The sequence below is a fragment of the Hypanus sabinus genome, chromosome 12 (genome assembly GCF_030144855.1).
Source record: "Hypanus sabinus isolate sHypSab1 chromosome 12, sHypSab1.hap1, whole genome shotgun sequence".
In the NCBI taxonomy this organism is placed as follows: Eukaryota; Metazoa; Chordata; class Chondrichthyes; order Myliobatiformes; family Dasyatidae; genus Hypanus; species Hypanus sabinus.
The window spans coordinates 65,295,474-65,319,491 of NC_082717.1; the positions used below are offsets into that span (position 1 = coordinate 65,295,474).

At 38.9% G+C, this 24,018-nt stretch overlaps 1 protein-coding gene across 2 annotated transcripts in view; it reads left to right on the plus strand.

Annotated features, from left to right (window-relative positions):
- Nucleotides 1–24,018, plus strand: part of ehbp1 (EH domain binding protein 1) — a 387,730-nt gene that overhangs the window by 90,683 nt on the left and 273,029 nt on the right. For both annotated transcript variants that reach the window (XM_059986115.1, XM_059986116.1), the window contains exons 6-7: nt 13,288–13,469; nt 18,855–18,994. In XM_059986115.1, coding sequence (XP_059842098.1) covers nt 13,288–13,469; nt 18,855–18,994 — 322 coding nt within the window. The remainder of the gene's footprint in view (nt 1–13,287; nt 13,470–18,854; nt 18,995–24,018) is intronic.

Consider the following 24,018-nt stretch of genomic DNA (forward strand, 5'->3'; position numbering starts at 1 on the left):
AATGTAATTTCACCTTGCCTTAAAATCTAAAACAGAAGAACTGTAGTCATCAAAAGAAAAAAGCTTTATTCCATTGTTTCTAGTTTGGATATTTTGGAAAGGACCAAGTTCCCTTATCCTTGTGTTGCATCCTGAATAATCGCAAAGCACCACCTCTTTTAGTGGTTCAGAGGTTCATTTTATCGTCAAAGTATGCCTGTACAATACAACTCTGATAGTCATCTTCTCCCGATAGCCATGAAATACAGAAAAACCACGAGAGCTGTTGAAAGAAAAGACATCTCCCCAAATGAAAAGGGAAGACCCCAAATTCCCCCATTTCCTCCTTTGGACAAAAAAAAAATTACAGCCCATATGGAAAACGGCAGTTAGAACACTCAACTCCAAACCCCCAACACCTTCTCATAAAAAAGGCGACACCAACATCAAACCTCAGTGCCCGCTCCTGCAAAAAAAAAAGAAGACAGCACCAACTGCCCCCCAAGATCACCCACACAGATAAACCAACATGAACATCGGGCCCCAGGTCTCCAACCTCACCCTCGTACAAAATCAACATATCGCCCATCCGGAACGCCAAACTGCCAGTTGGTAATAAGAAAGAAAACACAGAAAGTTGAAGGAGAGCAATAAAATTACAGTCTAATTATCACATAAATCTCAGAATTTCAAAAACATCCTCGTGCCAGAACCAAGGGTGCAGAGCCAAAAACCTATCTCTGAATGTGAACAAAACAAAAGAGATGGTTGTTGACTTCAGAAGGGCATGGAGCGAACATTCACTGCTGAACATCGATGGCTCCTAGGTAGAGATCATTAAGAGCACCAGATTTCTTGGGGTTCACTTGGCAGAGAATCTCACCTGGTCCCTCAACACCAGCTCCATAGCAAAGAAAGCCCAGCAGCATCTCTACTTTCTGCAAAGGCTGAGGAAAGTCCATCTCCCACCCCTCATCCTCATCACATTCTACAGGGGTTGTATTGAGAGCATCCTGAGCAGCTGCATCACTGCCTGGTTCGGAAGTTGCACCATCTCGGATCACAAGACCCTGCAGCGGATAGTGAGGTCAGCTGAGAAAATCATTGGGGTCTCTCTTCCCGCCATCACGGACATTTACACTACATGCTGCATCTGCAAAGAAAACAGCATTATGAAGGACCCCACGCACTCCTCATACAAACTCTTCTCCCTCCTATTATCTGGGAAAAGGCACCGAAGCATTCGGGACTTCATGACCAGACTATGTAACAGTTTCTGCCCCCAGGCCATCAGACTCCTCAATACCCAGAGCCTGGACTGACACCAACTTACTGCCCTCTACTGTGCCTATTGTCTTATTTATTATTTATTGTAATGCCTGCACTTTTTGTGCACTTTGCGCAGTCCTGGGTCGGTCTGTAATCTAGTGGGTTTTTTTTCTGTGTTGTTTTTACATAGTTCAGTGTAGTTTTTGTACTGTTTCATGTAGCACCGTGGTTCTGAAAAACATCGTCTTGTTTTTACTGTGTACTGTACCAGCAGTTATGGTCAAAATGACAATAAAAAGTAACTTGACTTGACTTGAGCTGCTTGAACTCAGTCCTTCTGTGAAGAGTGACCATCGTGCTGCTGACCTGCAGACTTCTGTAACCTTTCCCTGCTTTAGGCCGTGGTTGTCCACTGCTTTAAGAAGGCCATGATCATCCTGGTAGCCAAGATAAACAAGATAATGTGCCTTAATGACTATTGCCCAGTGGTTCTAACATCTACCATCTATCATCATGGAGTGTTTTGGGAAGCTGGTCATGGTACATGTTAACTCGTTTTCTAGACAACCTCATTTGCCTGCTACTGAAACAGGTCTATGGTGGACACCATTTTGTTAGTTGAAAACTCACCTGTGGTCTATCTGGATAGTTAAGGCAGCCGTGTCTGACTATTGTTCATTGACTGTGGTTCTGCCTTCAATGCTATTATTCCAAGCAAACTGTTCACTAAACTCCACGCCCTGGAAGTTGATGCCCCTCTCTGCAAGTGCAACCATGAGTTTCTGATCAACAAATCACAATCAGTAAGGAGATACCTCATGATTATTCTAAACACTAGTTGCATCCTCAGCTCCCTACTTGACTCTTTACGTACTACGTGATCAGATTCTGCTCTAACTTCACCTACAAGCTTGCCATGATACCACTGTAGTGGGCTGCCTCTCAAATAATGATGAATTGGAATACAGGAAGGAGAAAGAGAGGTTACTGACATGGTGTCATGGCGATAACCTTTTCCCTCATTGGCAACAAAACAAAAGACTCATTGACTTCAGAAAGGAAGCTGGCACACATGCTCCACTGTCTATCAGTGGTGCTGTGGTTGAGAGATTCAAGTTCCTAGATGTGAGCATCACCAAGAGCTTGTCCTGGTCCAACCACGTTGATATCCCAGCCGAGAAAGCTCACCAATGCCTCTTTTGTTTCAGGAAGGTAAAGAAATAGGACATGCCCCTGACAATACTAACCAATTTTTATCGAAGTACCATAGAAGGCAATCTGTCTCAATGCGTAATTGCTTTGTATTGCAACTACTCTGTACATGACCACAAAATAACTGCAGAGTGTTCGGGATATTGGTCAGCACATCATAGGAACCAGCTTTCCCTCTATGGACTCTGTCTATGCTTCTCCCTGCTTAGGTAAGGCAGCCAGCATGATCAAAGATCTCACCCACTCTGGACATTCTTCTACTCTCACCCATTGGGCAGAAGATACAGAAGCCTAAAAGCTCATACCACCAAGCTCAAGGACACGGTTCCGGAATATTAAGTGTGTAGTAGAGAAAGGTGAGGCGGAACAAGTGATAAGGAGGACACATGTACAGAGGGATGGTCTGACGGAACATGGAGTTAAATGTGCAGAAAGAATAAGTAAATTTAGGAAGGACAACAAAATTCAAGGGGCGTATAGCCCGATGGGAGTTTGGGGAGCTGGGTTAAGCACAATTGACAGCGATTTAAACAGAGAGAGGAGAAATGGGCTAAAAAGTCTATATCTGAATGCACGGTGTCAGAAATAAGACGGATGAGCTTGAAGCTCAGGTACGAATGGGTAACTATGATGTTGTTGGGATAACAGAGACATGGCTGCAGGGAGATCAGACCTGGGAAATGAATGTACAAGGGTATACATGCTATCGTAGGGACAGAAATGTGGGCAGAGGGGGTAGGGTGGCCCTGTTGGTGAGGAATGAGATTCAGTCCTTTGCAAGGGGGGACATAGGATCAGGAGAAGTAGAGACTGTGTGGATAGAATTGAGGAACAGTAAGGGCAAAAAGACCCTAATGGGAGTTGTTTACAGGCCCCCAAACAGTAGCATGGATATTGGGTGTAAGTTGAATAGGGAGTTAACATTGGCATGTGGCAAAGGTAATGTCGCAGTAGTTATGGGGGATTTCAACATGCAGGTGAACTGGGAGAATCAGGTTGGTGCTGGACCCCAGGATATGGAGTTTGTAGAGTGCCTACGGGATGCATTCTTGGAACAGCTTGTACGAGAGCTGACCAGGGACAAGGCTATTCTGGATTTAGTGTTGTGTAATGAACAGGATTTGATAAGCGATCTTGAAGTAAAGGAGCCATTAGGAGGTAGTGACCATAATATGATAAGTTTTTATCTGCAATTTGAGAAGGATAAGGGCAGATTGGAGGTGTCAGTGTTGCAGTTGAACGAAGGAGACTATGGAGCCATGAGGGAGGAGCTGGCCAAAGTTAAGTGGACGGATATCCTAGCAGAAAAGACAATGGAACAGCAATGGCAGGTATTCTTGGGAATAATGCACAAGGTGCAAAATCAGTTCATCCCCCAGAGAAGGAAGGATTCAAAGGGGGGAAAGGGGCCACAGTGGTTGACAAAGGAAGTCAGAGATTGCATAGCATTAAAAAAAAAGTATGACAGAGCTAAGGTGAGTGGGAAGACAGATGATTGGGAAATTTTTAAGGAACAACAGAACTTAACTAAAAAGGCAATATGGGAAGAAAAAAATGAGGTACGAACGCAAGCTAGCCAGGAATATAAAGGAGGATAGCAAAAGCTTTTTTAGGTATGTGAAGAGAAAGAAGATGGTTAAGAACAATGTTGGGCCCTTAAAGAATGAATTGGGTGAAATTGTTATGGGAAACCGAGAAATGGCAGAAGAATTTAAGAAGTACTTTAGATCTGTCTTCACTAGGGAAGACACAAGCAATTTCCCAGAGGTATGGATGGGCCAAGGACATAGGGTAACAGAGGAAATGAAACAGATTGACATTAGGAAGAAAAGGGTGATGAGTAGACTGATGGGACTGAAGGCTAACAAATCCCCAGGTCCAGATGGTCTGCATCTTAGGGTACTAAACGAGGTAGCTCTGGAAATTGCGGATGCATTGGTAATCATTTTCCAATGTTCCTTAGATTCAGGATCAGTTCCTGAGAATTGGAGAATGGCTAATGTTATCCTACTTTTTAAGAAAGGAGGGAGGGAGAAAACAGAGAACTATCGTCCTGTCAGCCTGACTTCAGTAGTGGGGAAGATGCTAGAGTCCATTATTAAAGATGAAATAGTGGCATATCTAGATAGCAGTGATAGGATTGGGCCGAGCCAGCATGGATTTACCAAGGGCAAATCATGCTTGACTAATCTATTGGAGTTTTTCGAGGATGTAACCAGGAAGTTAGACAGGGGAGATCCAGTGGATCTGGTGTACCTCGATTTTCAGAAGGCATTTGATAAGGTCCCACATAGGAGATTGGTGGGTAAAATCAGAGCTCATGGCATCGGGGGAAAGACATTGACATGGATAGAAAACTGGTTGGCAGATAGAAAGCAAAGGGTAGTGGTGAATGGGTGTTTCTCGGAATGGCAGGTGGTAACTAGTGGGGTGCCACAGGGCTCGGTATTGGGACCACAGCTGTTTACGACTTACATCAACGATTTAGATGAAGGCATTGAGAATAACATCAGCAAGTTTGCTGATGATACTAAGCTGGGTGGCAGTGTAACGTGATGAGCATGTTAGGAGAATTCGGGGTGACTTGGATAGGCTGGGTGAGTGGGCAGATACTTGGCAGATGACATTTAATGTGAATAAGTGTGAGGTTATCCACTTTGGGAGTAAGAACAGGAAGGCAGATTATTATCTGAGTGATGTAGAGTTAGGTAAGGGAGAAATACAAAGAGATCTAGGAGTCCTTATTCATCAGTCACTGAAGGTGAATGAGCAAGTGCAGCAGGCAGTGAAGAAGGCTAATGGAATGTTGGCCTTTATTACAAAGGGAATTGAGTACAAGAGCAAGGAAATCCTTTTGCATTTGTACAGGGCCCTGGTGAGACCACACCTGGAGTATTGTGTACAGTTTTGGTCTCCAGGGTTAAGGAAGGACATCCTGGCTGTAGAGGAAGTGCAGCGTAGATTCACAAGGTTAATTCCTGGGATGTCCGGACTGTCTTACGCAGAGAGGTTAGAGAGACTTGGCTTGTACACGCTGGAGTTAAGGAGATTGAGAGGGGATCTGATTGCAACATATAAGATTATTAAGGGATTGGACAAGATAGAGTCAGGAAATATGTTCCAGATGCTGGGAGAGTCCAGTACCAGAGGGCATGGTTTAAGAATAAGGGGTAGGTCATTTAGGACAGAGTTAAGGAAAAACTTCTTCTCCCAGAGAGTTGTGTGGGTGTGAAATGCACTGCCTCAGAAGGCAGTGGAGGCCAGTTCTCTGGATGTTTTCAAGAAGGAGCTAGATAGGTATCTTATGGATAGGGGAATCAAGGGATATGGGGATAAGGCAGGAACTGGGTATTGATAGTAGATGATCAGCCATAATCTCAGAATGGTGGTTCAGGCTTGAAGGGCTGAATGGTCTACTTCTGCACCTATTGTCTATTGTCTATTGACATCTACTGTCCCACAGTTATCAGCCTCATAAATGGACATTTTGGATGCTAGGATAGACTCCTGGCCTTGTTGTAACTGTGAATGAAGTCACTGGGAGACACTGAAGCAGTTGATATCCAAGTCTTTATTCGGCACAAAAGGAGCCATCATACTTGAGACATTCTTTGAAGAAGGGGCCTCTAAACTCAAAGTACGTCACATTTTTTACATCAGTGGTAACTTAATACAGTTTCAGTGGTCACAATGACGTTGTTTACTTCAATACTTCGTGTTGACAAAGCTTTATTTAAGTTGCATATAATTTTCCTTGCCATAGTAACAGTATGTCTGATGTTGTAGAGTGTGAAGGAAAAGAAGGGGGTGAGGTTACTATTACAAGAGAGAAGGTGCTCAAAAAGCTGAAAGACCTAAAGTTACATAAGTCACCCAGACCAAATGAACTGTAACCCAGGGTTCTGAAAGAGGTAGCATTAGAGATTGTGGTGGGTTTAGAAATGATTTTTCAGAAATCATTGGACTCTGGCATGGTGCCAGAGGACTGGAATATTGCTAATGTCATTCCACTTTTTAAGAAAGGAGAAAGGCTGCAAGTTTCTGGGTGTCAATATCTCTAAAGCCCTAACCTGCATGCAACGTATTGATGCAATTATTAAGAAGGCAAGACAATGTCTATATTCCATGAGAGGATTTGAAGAAATTTGGTTTGTCAATTACAACAGTCTAGCTTCAACACATATACCCTGGAGAGCATTCTGACAGGCTGTACGGGGTGGGGGGTGCAGGACTATGAAATAAGTTGCAAAAACTTGTAACATTAGTCAGCTCTATCATGAGTACCAGCCCTCCATATTACCGAAGACATCTTTAAGGTGCGGTGCCTTAGGAAAGCAGTGTCCATTGTTAAAGACCCCCTCCACGCAGGACATACCCTCTTCACACTGTTACCATTAGGAAAGAGGTATCAAAGCCTGAAGGCACACACTTAGCGATTCTGGAGCAGATTCTTCCCCTCTGCCATCTGTTTTCTTAATGGACATTGAACTCATGAACACTACCTTACTATTTTTTTAAATTTCTGTTATTTTGCTCTAATTATTTTAACTTAACAATTTAATGGACATGTATATACTCACTGTAATTCAGTTTTTTCTCTATATTGATTTATCATAAATTTCATTGTACTGCTGCTGTAAAATTAACAAATTTCATAATGTATGCAGGTAATATTAGACCTAATTCTGATTCTGAACACAAAGAGAGATCATTGGTTGAGCATATTCATTCTGGTGTGTCCAATCTAGGAGAATGCTATGAAATTGTAGCCCTGATGAGTATAATTAATTTGTATTCAATTAAGTTGTCATGTTGGTATCATGTTTCACAAGTATTGTCTGATTTCATCTGGTTTAAATTTCCGTAGTGAACCACGTACGTGATTATAGGGATCTAATTTACCTCTAATTTTGTGAATAGTTTGTATGTATTCATCCTTGTACAATCTCCATGTACAAATAAGAATAGTTGTCATCCCACAAGGGAAACATCACCTGGAGGCACTAGCATTTTGAAAAAATTCATTCAACTTTGTTGTTCTTCTGCTCACTGGTCGTTGATCTAATCTTATAAGCTCTGCTCTGAATTGCAGACTTTTTTATCTTTCTGCATTACAAGCAGTCTTCATGTGTTATCATTGAATGACCAATATCTTTGGCTGGTCTACATTTGAAGTATTGTGTGCAGTTGCAGTTACCTCACCATAGGAATGATGTGGAGGCTTTGGAGGGGGTGCAGAAGAGCTTCTCAGGGGTATTGCCTGGATAGGTGTGTAATAGGTATCAACGAGAGGCTTGAAAAGCTTGGATTGTTTTCTCTGGTGTGTTAAAAGCTGAGGGCAACCTGTTGAAGTATGTGAACTCGTGCGAAGCACAGATAGGGTAGAGAGACTTTCTCCCCCAGAACAGAAATGTTAAATATTAGAGGGCATGACTTTAAGATGAAAGGAGAAGGTTTAAAGGAGTTTTACCAGGCTGGATATTTTACACACAGATGGTAGGTGAATGGAATGTGCTGCCAGGGCATTTAGACCAGTGAACATCGGGGATGGAGGGACATAGGCCCTGTGCAGGCAGATGAGCACTGTTTACATTAGCATTATGGTTGGTGCAACTATGGTGGGCTGATGCGTGGGTTTCTGTAATGTTCTGTGTTCTAAAGAAATTAATTTATTTTTCAATCTTAAATATTACAAGCAAAGGCTTAATTTGTTACTATACACATTTGCAGCTTTATATTTTCACTTATTAGTTTTCAGTGAACTTTTCACACAAAGAAAGCCACCTTCCTTCCAAAAATAGACATAAAACATAGGAGCAAACTTCCTGGAAAGATATTAGCAAGTTCACAACACAGTTCAAAGTAATTTTATTATCAAAGTACATATATGTCACCATATACACTCTAAGATTCCTTTTCTTGTGGGGATATGTGATAAATCCATAAGCATAATAGAATCAGTGAAGAACTGCCTCTAATGGGCCGGTAACCAGCATGTAAAAGACAACAAATTGTGCAAATAGAAAAGGAAAGAAATAACAATAAGCAAGCAATAAATATTGAGAACCTGAGATGAAGAGTCCTTAGGTTGTGGGAACAATTCAGTGATAGGGCAAGTGAAGTTATCCCCTTCGGCTAAAGAGCCTGGTGGTCTTCCTGAACCTGGTGATGTGAGTCTTGAGACCCTGGTACAGGTACCACCTTTCTGATGGCAGCAGTGAGAGGAGACCATGCATGACCTGTAAGTAACGTACAATCTATGCTACCCTGTTCATGCAATGAGGAAATATGTCTTGAGTTATAAATTTCTGCACTTGCTGATTAATTTTGTGTTGGTGCATTGTTCAAGCCAACAGCGTCAGCCCCTTAGCCTCAATTTTATTTTTTAAGAACTTGTTGAATTTGTTTATTTATTGTTCCTTTAGCTCATAATCATAATTGCTGAGGGAGTGGTATGTAGTTAAGAAGTCTGAGTGGTGAGGTAGTGTAGCAATTAGTGTTATACTTCACAACACCAGTGACCTGGGCCAGTTTCTGCTGCTACTTGTAAGGAGTTTGTATGTTTTTCCCACAATTGTGTGGCTTTCCTCCTGGTTTTCCTTCCCATTCCAAAGACATAGGGTTAGTAGGTTAATTGGTCATACAGGTGTAATTGGCCAGCAAGGACTTACTGTACGGGAAGGCCTGTTGCTGTACTATATCTCTAAATAAAATAAAGTCAAAAAGGAGCCATTTAATTTGCCAAATATCATTCCTGCTGCTAGTGTATGTTTAGAGGTTCCAAAAATATTTTTTCTTCATGCTTCTCAGTTATCATTTTTTCTCTTAACTCAATGTTGATTTCATTCTACTCCTGTTGTGAATAAACAGATCCTCTATTTATTTCCCAGAACTTAAATTTCATTGATTAAAGGAGTCAGACTGTTGGCCATAGAATTCACAGAGGTTCTAGGTTGTCCATTGGATTTTCTGAAAATTATATAAAGGTTGCCGAACAAAATATTGTTGATCTAGTCAAGTCAAGTCACTTTTTATTGTCATTTTGACTATAACTGCTGGTACAATCCACAGTAAAAACGAGACAACGTTTTTCAGAACCATGGTGCTACATGAAACAATACAAAAACTACACTGAACTATGTAAAACAACATAAAAAAAAATACATTAGACTACAGACCTACCCAGGACTGCATAAAACAGTGTAGGCATTACAATAAATAATAAACAAGACAATAGGCACAGTAGAGGGCAGTAAGTTGGTGTCAGTCCAGACTCTGGGTATTGAGGAGTCTGATGGCTTGGGGGAAGAAACTGTTATATAGTCTGGTTGTGAGAGCCCGAATGCTTTGGTGCCTTTTCCCAGATGGCAGGAGGGAGAAGAATTTGTATGAGGGGTGCATGGGGTCCTTCATAATGCTGTTTGCTTTGTGGATGCAGAGTGTGATGTAAATGTCTGTGATGGCGTGAAGAGAGACCCTGATGATCTTCTCAGCTGACCTCACTATCCGCTACAGGGTCTTGTGATCCAAGATGGTGTAATATCCAAACCAGGCAGTGATACAGCTGCTCAGGATGCTCTCAATACAACCCCTGTAGAACGTGGTGAGGATGGGGGATGGAGATGGACTTTCCTCAGCCTTTGCAGAAAGTAGAGATGCTGCTGGGCTTTCTTTGTTATGGAGCTGGTGTTGAGGGACCAGGTGAGATTCTCCACCAGGTGAACACCAAGAAATTTGGTGCTCTTTACTTTCTCTACTGAGGAACCGTCAATGTTCAGCAGGGAGTGTTCGCTCTGTGCCTCCTGAAGTCAACAACCATCTCTTTTGTTTTGTTCACACTCAGAGAAAGGTTGTTGGCTGTGCAGCAGTCCATTAGCTGCTGCACCTCCTCTCTGTATGCTGACTTGTCGTTCTTGCTGATGAGACCCACCACTGTCGTGTCATCGGCAAACTTGATGATGTGGTTCGAGCTGTGTGTTGCAGCACAGTTGTGGGTCAGCAGAATGAAGAGCAGTGGACTGAGCACGCAACCCTGGGGAGCCCCATGCTCAGTGTGATGGTGTTGGAGATGCTGCCTCCGATCTGGACTGACTGAGTTCTCCCAGTCAGGAAGTCTAGGACTACAGGAAAATATCTGATTGATGTACAATGATAGAAACCTTGCTGTCACTGATTTGCTCTATTAAGAACTAAAGTGGGTGGTGGTGATTGGTTGCAGGAATTCATATTTACCTATGCTTATTTGCATAGAAATTGGTCAAGATTTGAGGAGACTGTTCTTTATGTGTGATCTACTTCAGCACCTCTCTCCCAATTCCTGTTTCTGCACTGTATTGATGCCAGTTAAAAGCGGCAGGATTTACTAAAATGGTTAAATTTCTGGTTACTTGACAATAAATTTATAAATATCCAGAGCGGATAGTCTGCTCTTTAAACAGCTTTAACAGATCATAAAATGCTCAGCTATGCAACAGTTCCTTTTGTTTACATATGAAGAACTAGTTCCAATGTACATTACTTAACAAATCACACAAATCATAAAAATAAATTTTCCTCCCCTTTCTCTTTGTGATGCAGTGGAACTGGAATTGCACAGAGTACAAAGGGATAGGAGCAAAGTGACCTGTAAAAATTGTTATCAAATTTATCACATTAAGTGTTCTAGTTTTGATGTAATTGTGATGCAGTGCTGCTGTTTTATCTTGTTCTTTTTAACCATGTAAAAGCACCTGCAAAGGTGTTTTCTATTTATTTTGCATTTTTCTCACATGATGAAATTACTACTTCTGAAAAGGCATAGGTCAAGGTTAGCAAGACTGTATGCATTCCCAGGCACGACCTCATTGTTGGAGTAAGCGGTTGGTATTTAATACAGCTTTACCAGGTGTGGGAATGCTTTAGATCTACAAATTAGCACCTTAATAAGCCATGAATGAATTGCATTCCATTTCATTCATGGCTTATTAAATTAGCCATTTGCATTGGTTTTGTCACTTACAGCTAAGCATTAATTTGTCAAAGGTTTGGCTTTGATAGTGGAACTCCTGGCAGTCGTCGTCTTTCTGTGAAGTAGAAGAACTGAATGGAAATCTGTTTCTCTAGCAGAGAGAGACAGGCTGACACACACTGACTCACTCACTCAATCACTCACTCTCCTTTAGTTATTATACTTAAATAGTCACAAGTGTTCACAGAGTGGCCAAATTATTTTAAAAAGCTTTTTAATCTTTAAATTGTGGTGTTTTTGTTTTCTATTGTAAAGGCCAAGTGTTGAGACTCTTTGCTTGCCAATTCATGTTACATTGCTGTGATAAACACCTTTGTGTTCTAGTTTTTATATTGAGCAGTATGAAAGCTACACTGTAATTTGCCCATTAATTTTTTTCCTATTGTGTTTGGAAATTTGTTCATAATGGATTCACTGTGCTGAAAATATCTAGTTAATTACCTTGAGTCTGTTGAATTAAACAAAATAGAATGAATGCTTTATTAATCATCCATACAAAATTATTGCATAAAATTGACTTTAAACAAAAACAAGATAGAGTAACAATCTATGCTACATAAGATGTAATGAGTGTCGTTTAAAGATTGGAGGCAGCATGCGGTGGTTTTCATTCCCTTCAACTACTGATAGTGAGGTACTTAACTATATTGGCAGTAACACCATAATGATAGCAGTATTGTAATAAATTGATGGATCTTTATTGTACAGAACTATTTAATTTAACAGGTTTTTCAGAACCTTGGGCATTAATCGCATTCACTGATTGACAGTGGCAGCAAGGGAAAAGAGCACCTTTTATTGTTTGTACTCATCAAATCTGTAAAACCTAATTCTGTAGAGAGTATTTGCATATTTTGAAGTCTTTCTCTGAGTGGACTTAAATCCTCCTTGAGTGTTTGATGCATTTTTATATTCATTCTTAAGGTATCTACATGCACTATTAGTTCTGTATAATGCAGCCAAGCATAATCTCTCAGATAAGGATGGTCTTGAACAAGACTTTCTATGAAGGATGGCATGTTACATTTCTGACTTATTCTACTCAGCTTGTATAATAACTGAAATGTCAAATACTGTATAGCACAAAATCTGCAATATATGCCTGCTAGCAATGGACATCAGTAAAGGTAGTCAGTGTTTTCAGAATGCCAATTATGTATTAAAAGCTTAATTTTAACACCTAATACTTAACATTATTCAGTTTTTATTTGTCAAGTTAAAATTTGCTACTGAAATATTTTTCACTCATAAGTGTAACAACATATTCATGTATCTCCAAAATTTTCAGTGCTTCTGCTTGCAAAACTGATTAAATTTGAAGCATTACTATTTATATTTAACATTTTCTCTTGTTTGTAAATATGATATTATGGTAATGAATTGTATAAGGAACATTTTCAGAATAATTAGCTGTATACTTTATTATATATTTATGTTTAAATATTCCAGGTTTTGAAGAACTTAGCAGACAGGAATATTTGAAATTCAGTTTTGAAGAAGTAAAATATGCTTCTTATAATAAAATATTTTTCAAAATATGATTGGAGATATTAATAATTGTTTTATCAATTTATCAAGCCTTCACTAGGACCAGATAATGGTGATTAAGTGCTTAAAGACCAGAGAAATATATTTACAGTATGTTTACCTCCACTGGTAATTATTTAAGTCTCCATGCATTTCAAATACAAGTAGTTATTTTTCTGTTTACCTAACAAAACTAGTTGTCAATTTGATGGGAATATTGGTTGATGTACACTTTTGTATTCTCATGTCAAATTAAGTTCTATTCACTAATTTTCATGTTCTTCTTTCTGTAGGAGTCACCTTCAGGCCGTAGGAAAGCCCTTGCCACCAGTAGCATTAACATGAAGCAATATGCTAGTCCCATGCCCACACAGACAGATGTAAAGCTGAAATTCAAGCCTTTATCTAAAAAAATTGTTGCTGCCACACTGCAATTTTCTTTATCTTGCATTTTCCTGAGGGAAGGCAAAGCAACGTAAGTCTCTCGGATTGATTAAACATTAGCTAAGTTGCTCTAGATGCAAGTTATATCCAATGTAGTTTCTTATTCATTCAGTTAAATTGTAATAATGCGGCACAATACTATTTTTTTCAGTGAGGTTGCTGCAAGAATAGAAGACGCTGCCTGTTTTGTTTCGAGGGGTTCACGCTAAGCCCACTTGGGCAATCCTTTTACCTAATATCTTGCTAATTCGTGCTCTTGTTATTTACTGCTGTTTACTTATATTTGTATTTGCACAGTTTGTTGTTCATTGATGCTGTTTACAGTTAGAACATAGAACAATACAGCACAGTATAGGCCATTCGGCCCCCAATGTTGTGCTGACTCTTAAACCCTGCCTCCCATATAACCCTCCACCTTAAATTCCTCCATATACCTGTCTAGTAGTCTCTTAAACTTCACTAGTGTATCTGCCTCCACCACTGACTCAGGCAGTGCATTCTGCTTACCAACCACTCTTGAGTAAAAAACCTTCCTCTAATAACCCCCTTGAACTTTCCTCCCCTTACCTTAAAGCCATGTCCTCTTGTATTGAGCGGTGGTGCCCTGGGGAAGAGGCTCTGGCTGTCCACTCTATCTATTCCTCTTAATATTTTGTATACCTCTATCACATCTCCTCTCATCCTCCTTCTCTCCAGAGAGTAAAGCCCTAGCTCTCTTAATCTCTAATCATAATGCATACTCTCTAAACCAGGCAGCATCCTGGTAAATCTCCTCTGTACCCTTTCCAATGCTTTCACATCCTTCCTATAGTGAGGCGACCAGAACTGGACACAGTACTCCAAGTGTGGCCTAACCAGAGTTTTATAGAACTTCATCATTACCCTGCAACTCTTAAACTCTATCCCTGGACTTACGAAAGCTAACACTCCATAAGCTTTCTTAACTACCCTATATACCTGTGAGGGAACTTTCAGGGATCTGTGGACATGTACCCCCAGATCTCTCTGCTCCTCCACACTACCAAGTATCCTGCCATTTACTTTGTACTCTGCCTTGGAGTTTGTCCTTCCAAAGTGTACCACCTCACACTTCTCCAGGTTGAACTCCATCTGCCACTTCTCAGCTCACTTCTGCATCCTATCAATGTCTGTCTGCAGTCTTCGACAATCCTCAACACTCCACCAACCTTTGTGCCGTCTGCAAAATTGTCAACCCACTCTTCTACCCCTATATCCAGGTCATTAATAAAAATCACAAGAAGTAGAGGTCCCAGAACTGATCCTTGTGGGACACCACTAGTCGCAACCCTCCGATCTGAATGTACTCCTTCCACCACGACCTTCTGCTTTCTGCAGGCAAGCCAATTCTGTATCCACCTGGCCAAACTTCCCTGGATCCCATGCCTTCTGACTTACTGAATAAGCCTAACCTGTGGAACCTTGTCAAATGCCTTACTAAAATCCATGTAGATCACATCCACTGCACTACCCTCATCTATATGCATGGTCAACTCTTCAAAGAACTCTATCAGGCTTGTTAGACACGATCTGCCTTTCACAAAGCCATACTGACTGTTCCTGATCAGACCATGATTCTCTAAATGCCCATAGATTCTATCTCTAAGAATCTTCTCCAACAGCTTTCCCACCACAGCCGTAAGGCTCACTGGTCTATAATTACCTGGACTATCCCTACTACCTTTTTTGAACAAGGGGACAACATTCGCCTCCCTCCAATCCTCCGTACCATTCCCGACGACAACGTGGACATAAAGATCCTAGCCGGAGGCTCAGCAGTCTCTTCCTTCGCCTCGTGGAGCAGCCGAGGGAATATTCCGTCAGGCCCTGGGGACTTAACTATCTTAATGTATTTTAACAACCCCAACACCTCTTCTCCCTTAATATCGACATGTTACTATTCTATATTTTGCTAAATATGCCTGCAGGAAAAAGAATCTCAGGGTTTATGTGGTGATGTGTATATACTCTGATGATAAATTTTACTTTGATATTGACTTTGAAATGAAAACTGAACAAATGAACTTCTGCATATCACATGTATATGATACAGAATCAATCCGTTATTATAATTCACAATGAGATATTTATATATTCAATATTTACTTTTTAATGAATTGAAGATGTATATATCATTGGCCAATGGCAGACTAAATTATTGAGGATTTTCATTAAAGTGTCATATTTGCATAGAATGATGCAGATGCATAAAAAGATGATGAAAAAATTTAGATTATTGGCACTGAGATTTCATGCTAATTTGCAGTGCTGATTGCAATTTATTGTGTCACAAAGCATATCTTTGAGCATTATTTCTGGAATTCATTAATGCTCATTTATCACTGTACTATTGTGCAATTTAAAAAAGAATGATTTTAAAATCAAATCCATCCTGTTGGTAAATTTCTTGAAATTATCACACTATCTTCATGTAATTGTATATGTTTCAAGTTACTTATTTCCTTCTAACTTATTGTAAATTTTTGTCAGGAGAAAGGGGGATAAAGTGAGACATGTTTTAAGTATGGGTATTTTAGGCTTTCATTTCTCTGATATACAGTATCTTCTTCCCGCTTTATATACGATGACCCCCTTAGCATTTCTAGCAACTTTCTTTCTTCTTTCATGAATCATGTCTCGCTGAACTTATTTTTTTAAAGGTGAATGCTGGAGTACATCTCCATACATATTTCAAAGGTGAACACAATTCCTTCTTTACTCACAGATCAGGCATAAATTTCCCAATCAATTTCACTGCTTTATGCGAATTATAAACATAGTCCTGGCTATCTTTACACTTCATGACCTTCCATATCATGCACCTAATCTACTATGTTTAGTGCTCTTTAGGTGCCCTCCAAGCATAGCAAAATCAAGCCTAAACTAAGCATTTAACCATATAACCATATAACAATCACAGCACGGAAACAGGCCATCTCGGCCCTCCTAGTCCGTGCCGAACTCTTAATCTCACCTTGTCCCACCTACCCACACTCAGCCCATAACCCTACACTCCTTTCCTGTCCATATACCTATCCAATTTTACCTTAAATGGCACAACTGAACTGGCCTCTACAACTTCTACAGGAAGCTCATACCACACAGCTATCACTCTCTGAGTAAAGAAATTCTCTTAAACTTTTGCCCCCTAACTCTCAAATCATGTCCTCTCGTTTGAATCTCCCCTACTCTCAATGGAAACAGCCTATTCACGTCAACTCTATCTATCCCTCTCAAAATTTTAAATACCTCGATCAAATCACCCTTCAGCCTTCTACGCTCCAATGAATAGAGACCTAACTTGTTTAACCTTTCTCTGTAACTTAAGTGCTGAAACCCAGGTAACATCCTAGTAAATTGTCTCTGCAGTCTCTCTAATTTATTGATATCTTTCCTATAATTCGGTGACCAGAACTGTACACAATATTCCAAATTTGGCCTTACCAATGCCTTGTACAATTGTAACATTACATCCCAACTTCTGTACTCAATGCTCTGATTTATAAAGGCCAGCGTTCCAAAAGCCTTCTTCACCACCCTATCTACATGAGACTCCACCTTCAGGGAACTATGCACTGTTATTCCTAGATCTCTCTGTTCCACTGCATTCCTCAATGCCCTACCATTTACCCTGTATGTTCTATTTGGATTATTCCTGCCAAAATGTAGAACCTCACACTTCTCAGCATTAAACTCCATCTGCCAACGTTGTTTTACAGAACATGTGCACTGTCTACAGTGCCCCCCTTGAGCTCTGATTGCATGCCATTTCAACTGCACTTTTCATTCCCACACTGACCTATTAGTCCTTGGCCTTCTCCACTGCAGGGTACGCCAAGCACAAGTAAAAATAATACCTTAAATTCCACTGTGGAAGTCCACACCCAATGTTATGAAAATAAAAGTTTCCAATTTCAGGGAAATCGCACGTGCTGTTTACCTTTTTCTCTTTTCCTCTTGATCCATCTAGGTTCTCTCATCCATCTCCCTTTTCCTAATGTTACCCTGTTCCATCCTTCTTGCCCACCTCCTTCTATAAACCTGTAACCCAAACACTACCTACTTGGTTATTATCCCTATCACACCTGGTTCCATCTGCCCATTACTCCTCCCTTATGTGGTTCCACTTATCACCTGACCTTTTTCTCATTAGATTACATAATCTGCAGGCTCTTCTGTCTGCATTCATCACTTTCTAACCCCTGGCTCTAGCTCTACCCTCTCCTCTTTAATCTGGTTCCATCTTCCCCTGCTCAATGTTTATTCATCTCTTTCTATCTTTTACCTTTCACCCACCAGCTGTTGTCTCCCAACTCCATCATTCGCCCTCCTCCACCTATCTGCTCATCATCTCCCCCCCCCCCACCACCACTTCAGTTAATTCCACCCTTCACCCGCCAGTGCTTCCCTCTCTCCTCACTTTCACATTCTTAGACTGGCTTTTTTCCTTCTACACTCTCAGTCGACACAAATGTTGACTGTCCCTTTGCCTACATGGATGCTGTCTGGCCTGCTGAATTCCTCTAGCACTTTGTTTATTACTCTAGATTATAGCATTTGGAGTTTTTTTCTGGTTTCTTAACTCAGCTGTTCTTTCTGTTCTTAAAGCAATATTTGCGTGTCTGAACACTGAGCTGTTCGGAGCAGTGGTATACTTTTTTTTGCTATGACAGATGTTCCTTTCTATTGGGTATCCCTTTCAATTGCACACTCCAAATTCTGGCATGATGTTGTTGTTATCTTCTTAAAACCCTTGGGATCTTAGGCAAGCAGCATTTATGCAGAGGAATTAACAGTCAATGTTTCTAGCTGAGGCTTTTCATCAGGACTGGAAAGGAAATGGGAAGAAGCTAGAATTGTTTTCCTAGGGTAATACTCCACAGAAACAAGCATCAAAGGTTATATCCAAAGTATCTATACTATTTCCATTTACCAGCACCTGGTGTATAGCTTTCTATGCCTCAGTGATTCAAGTGCTCTTCTAGATATTTCTTAAATGTGAGAGTACTACCTGTTGGTTATGAAGAGAGTCTGGGTAGTCTGGTTTTCCTTGGTATATCAAATTATGAAAGGTGTAGATAGGGTAAATATTCGAGATGTCTAAGACCAAAAGGCAAAATTTATGGTGAGAATTAAGTGAGGTCAGTTTCTTCCTCACCAGTAAATGGAGACTCAAGTTCCCATCTTCTTGCCCTCATTTTAGATGAGTGAAACAGTGTATATTATATCACAAACTTGTGTGGCACTTACTGCATCATGGTCATTCTCAGGCACTCTGGGATAGCATTCGGCAGTATAATTGACTTAATATATTTGGTGAATCAGTACTAGAAGCTTTGTAAATGAACATTCTGGAATATGTCTGCAGATCTTCATTAGTTATGCTTCTGATACACAGGGATGAGGATATGCAAAGCCTGGCTAGTCTTATGAGTATGAAACAAGCTGACATAGGAAACTTAGATGACTTTGAGGAAGAAAATGAAGATGATGAAGAAAACAGAGTGAATCAAGAAGAAAAGTCAGCAAAAATCACAGGTTTGATCTCTTTAATAATCCCCTCGTGTTAAAATGCCTCGAAATAAGTTGGCATTTAATAATTGCTGGTTATTTTACACTAAAGTTTGCAGCTGAAGATTTATTGACTTCTTTGTTTTTCTTCTTGTTGTTCCAGATTTCATTTTAATGGACTTTATATGTCTTGACTTTTTCATTTCTATCCTTATTGAGCATGTTTGAAAACAGTTCTGGTGGTTAAGTGCATATTGTTTCCCAGAGATCATTACAGATTTTATAAGATAAATGACTATTAAGGTTTTCCTTGTTTTCTTTCACAATATTGAAAGAAATTCAATATTTTTATTATTATTAATTAATTTAATAAATATTAAATATTCAGTATTATTCTTTCACAATATTTGTTGCATGTATTAATTCAGCTTGACATGCTTCTTTGCATTTTTGATGGATTAGGATTTTATGTTAGATTTTTATCTGTTAATATTCCACATGGTCACATTGAAAATTATATGAGGAGATGTTAAATAAACTACATTACTTACCCTAGAATTTAGTGAGAGGTGAATAATTTAAAATATTTAAGTGACTTGAAAGTCCACAAACATCTGTAGCAATAAATGGCGTTATGTATTGCTCTTGAAGTAACCACCATCACAGAAGCCAACCTTGGTTAATTCAATTAATTCTATGGTATATTGATAAACTGCTGAGAGTACTGGATGGAACAAACTCAGAGGACCCGACAGCATCCTGACGATAGTGCTTTAGATGTGATCCAGAAATTTCCATTCCTTTGGTCAAATCCCAGGTTAGTTACAGCACTTGCATGTATAGAACAATTAAAGACTTTTTCAGGTGAGTCCCATCCAAAAATGTAGATAGATCCATCCTGGTTGATTCCCTCTTCACGTTTACTCTCAGTTATTAGCAAACTGATGGAAAATGCAATCAACAGTGCACTCAGGTGGCATTATTAACCAGTGATGTGCTCACTGATGTATAGTTCAAATTTTTTCAGAAGTACATCTTCAGAAACCTTTGTAGCTTTGTGCCAAACATGGACAAAAGAGTCTACTACCAGAAATGAAGTGCAAATTATAGCTTCTAACATCAAGCCAGCTTCTGACTAAAGGTCACAATAAGGAGCCTTTGATAAAATGAAGTTTGTGGGAGCTGAGCAAAACTCTCCACTGGCTGGAGCTATTTTGAGCACAAAGGCAAAGGCTGAGTGTCTTGGAAGTTAATCATCTTGGCTCCAAGGTGTAACTTTAGGAGACAAAAGAAAGACTGCGATGTTGGAAATCTGGAGCAACACACAAAAAAAAAAGCTGGAGGAATTCAGCAAGTCCGATCCATTGAGTTCCTTCAACATTTTGTCTGTACTACTTTAGTAGCACCTCAGGTTTGTGTTCCATCTGGACAATGTTGAGAAATGGGCTACTAAATGGCAAATAATGTGCTAGTCAGAGATAATTTTCAACAAGGGAGCATCTAAGTGCCTTACCTTGACAGACCATTAAAACTTGGGCTATCTGTAAAGCAAACTATATTTCTTGATGAATGAAGGAGAGTAAAATTAGAAATTATTTTGATTATGGACTATTTAGCTGTATTGATGAACAATATTTGGTAAACTTTCTGTGCATGTTTCTTCAAAACAAATCTATAATATTGACTAGGCTGAGGATTAGTAATTTGATATGTGCAACTAATAACTAAATTTTGTTTCAAAACTGGTAGTTATGGTCACAGCATTGTATTACTGACAAAATTGACGTTTGTTTCTATGTATGTCTTTATACTGAGATGATAGTCATAGTATTTTGAAAATGTATTTTTTGAAATATTTTTGTGCAACTGTTATGAAAAAACGGGATATTGTGATTTCTATGTTAACTTCTCTCAACCTTTAAGAATAGGTTTGTTGGTATTTGTGATTGGTTGAGTGATAATAGATTAAAAGGAATTTAATTTGCTGATTGTTATACAAATCTGTGCTGCCACCATAAGTTCATCATGAAGCATTCTCCATGTTGTCATCTGACCTATAACTTAGCAAGAAAACCAGCTTTTCAATAACTAGCTTTCCAACAGGTTGATGGTTCAGGAGCTTAGTGACAGGTGTTTGCAGTACAATGAGTTGTAGCATTAGTTTCTGCACATCCCTTAATTTGAAATCCAGCAGTGATGTGGAATTGCTTGTCTTGGTACATGCAGTCCCTAGATTACATAGGGTTTAATTCCTGAGAACTGTCCTCAAGTCGATTTCTCTGTAACTCAAACATGTCCATTTGCTATAATCCTCAATTTTGTTTTGCTCTGTCTATACTTAAATTTCTTTCATTTCATTAAATAATCACCATAACACTACCCATATCTAAAATTATGGAATATATGCAGTAATCATTCATTAACTAATACTCTGAAATATTATTATTGTTGTTACAATCTCTAAAATTGCTTTACAAATGTGTGGGAGAATTTGCAGTCAAATTTCTGTAAACCATGCCATTCGTAACCTGAAGTTCCCCTGTATTTCATGCATTAACATGATCTAAAAATTCTAAATTACTAATTTTAAATTCAAAAAGTGTAAATGATCATTAAATGTGATTTAATATGCTGTTATACAAAACTAGAAATAGTTTATAGATTTTAAAAGCCTTGAATATTAAAATAATAAACTATTTTATAATTAACAATGCATGTTGAAGTGCATAATTCTGTGTTTTTCCATGTAAAAATTGTAGAACATCTTATTACATTGATATGACATGATTCCTTAATTACATTTTGGGACCTGAAAGAAAATTATTGTTAAAATACTGAGCAAGTAACAGGGTTACACTTGAATAGAAGGCATAAATACAAGTCCTAATTCTCCATGTGGGAAGGAAAGTAGAAATTATGCAAAAAAAAATCACTGACTCTATATTGATTGATTGCAGAGTATCAGAGAATGTGGGGTTGACGAAGAAAATGGTGCTGAAATAAAAGCCATGATACTCTTGAATGGAAACTTGTTTAAAAGGCTGAGTATTCTCACCCTGCTATTACGTGCTTTGTTCAACAATGAGCTACAAATGGCATCAGAAGGGATTTTTTTTCCCTTTCAAGAGCACCTGGGATCTTTGTTTATGACCTTCAGTGCTTCTGCCATTATGCTTTCAGGGCTTTTGAACTGGTTGTGCTATAAAATTAGAAGAATTTGCTGATCATTCACTCATTCAAAGAATCAAATGAGTCATATATTCGAGATTAATTTAATTCAAAATGAATTTAATTCATAAATTGGTCTGCTGTTGGAGGCAATAACAATAGTAAATTTCTGACATTTATCCTCTTCACTCAATTTTTTGTGCAGCACAATATTTGCCAAGGTTTCAATAATAATCGTGTGTTTTGTTAGACTCTGAACTTTTGTAACTGAAGCAGCTAACATTATTCGTCATCTCTAAAGAAAACCAGTATCGAGCTATATTAAGTCAAATAAAGCCTGAATTGAATAGTGCAGGATTCTCATATGGAAATACTCATCCCCATTGTGTGCCTGCCAGTGAATGGATAAAATTCCATTTAAAAGATAAACAAGGAAATTGTTGCAGATGTTATTTGGACAGGTAAATGACATGTTACATTCAGCAGAAAGAATACATAATTTTCATCTTACTCGAGGGATGTGATGGGATTGGGAATAACTCCCTGCTGTTCTAAAAGACATCTGTAAATATAGTGCATATTGATTTGGTGTAGGTATCAGTAAATGTGAAACCTTAATCACTCTAGATCCTTGGTTCGAATCTGAAAGGAAAGTCTCTTGCTCTTAGTTCCTGGGTCATAAAATGACTTGAATTCTTAAAATCTGCAGTATTATGTTATGACCCATAAATCAGAAGAAAATGAATAAAAAAAATCATGTAAGTGGTGTCTTCTTGGGATGTTTGTATATCTTTCAGCTGCTTGCTGTGTTCTAACTTGGCCTTTATCTGAAAGCAGACTATTCTTTCACCATGTTGACCTTGACAAGTTGAGGAAGAGGGAAGATGCAGAGTGTTTGCAGATGCTTTCAAAAGAGTTGAGCGACTGTGTGAAATCAAAATACAGCTGCAAATGTGTTGTGCCCTCGACCTTTCATAATAAAATTTGACTGCTGCAAACAAAAACCACCAGAGTAGAGTCAGATTTTTTTTTGTAATTTATTTCTTTATTGAAGTTCATCAAACAAACATTTCCATAAGATGTATTTCAGACAATTGTACATATATATCATATAATCATATATATCACAAAATCTCCAAAAAGTATTTATCTGGGGTATACACTTATAGAAAAGAGTGGAAAGAAAAAACAAGTAGGGAGTGATCCTTTTTTTTTACAACAGATTCATTGATTTGTGAGAATAAAATCAGGCCTATGAGGCATTATGTAGTTAAACCATTTTTCCCAGTATGAATCAAATTGTTCCAGCTTATGATTAACAGATGCTGTATTCTTCTCCATTTTGTAAATGTCCATTGTAATTTCCATCCACGTATTTAAAGTTGGGCTCTCCTGTGATAACCATTTCCTAGTAAGAGTCTTTTTACCAGCCACCAACAGTATATTCATTAAATATTTTATCTCTTTTCAACCATTCTTGAGGTATATATCCAAAATATATGGTCTTACTCTCCAAGGGTATTAAATGAGATGTCAAGAAGCAATCTTGTGAATGGAGCGGGAGAAGCATTATACAAGAAAAAATTTGGAACAATCCATCAGAGGAACTGTTGCTGATAATATTTCATAAAAGTGGGGTTTATTGATAAAATACAATTGGCTGACATGTACTGCGTTTGGTGAGGATTAGAGATCAGCATATGGAGAATGCTACATTAAAGATTACAGCACAACAGAGGCAGAATTTGAATCCAGAATGCAATGCACAATCACAAATCTGTTGGAAAACATTTCAAGTTTTTAATTGTCTATTGATGACTGTGGAGCTTGAGACTAATGGTAGATGAATTTTGTTTAGTTTTTTGGGAAATGACCGTGGTGTG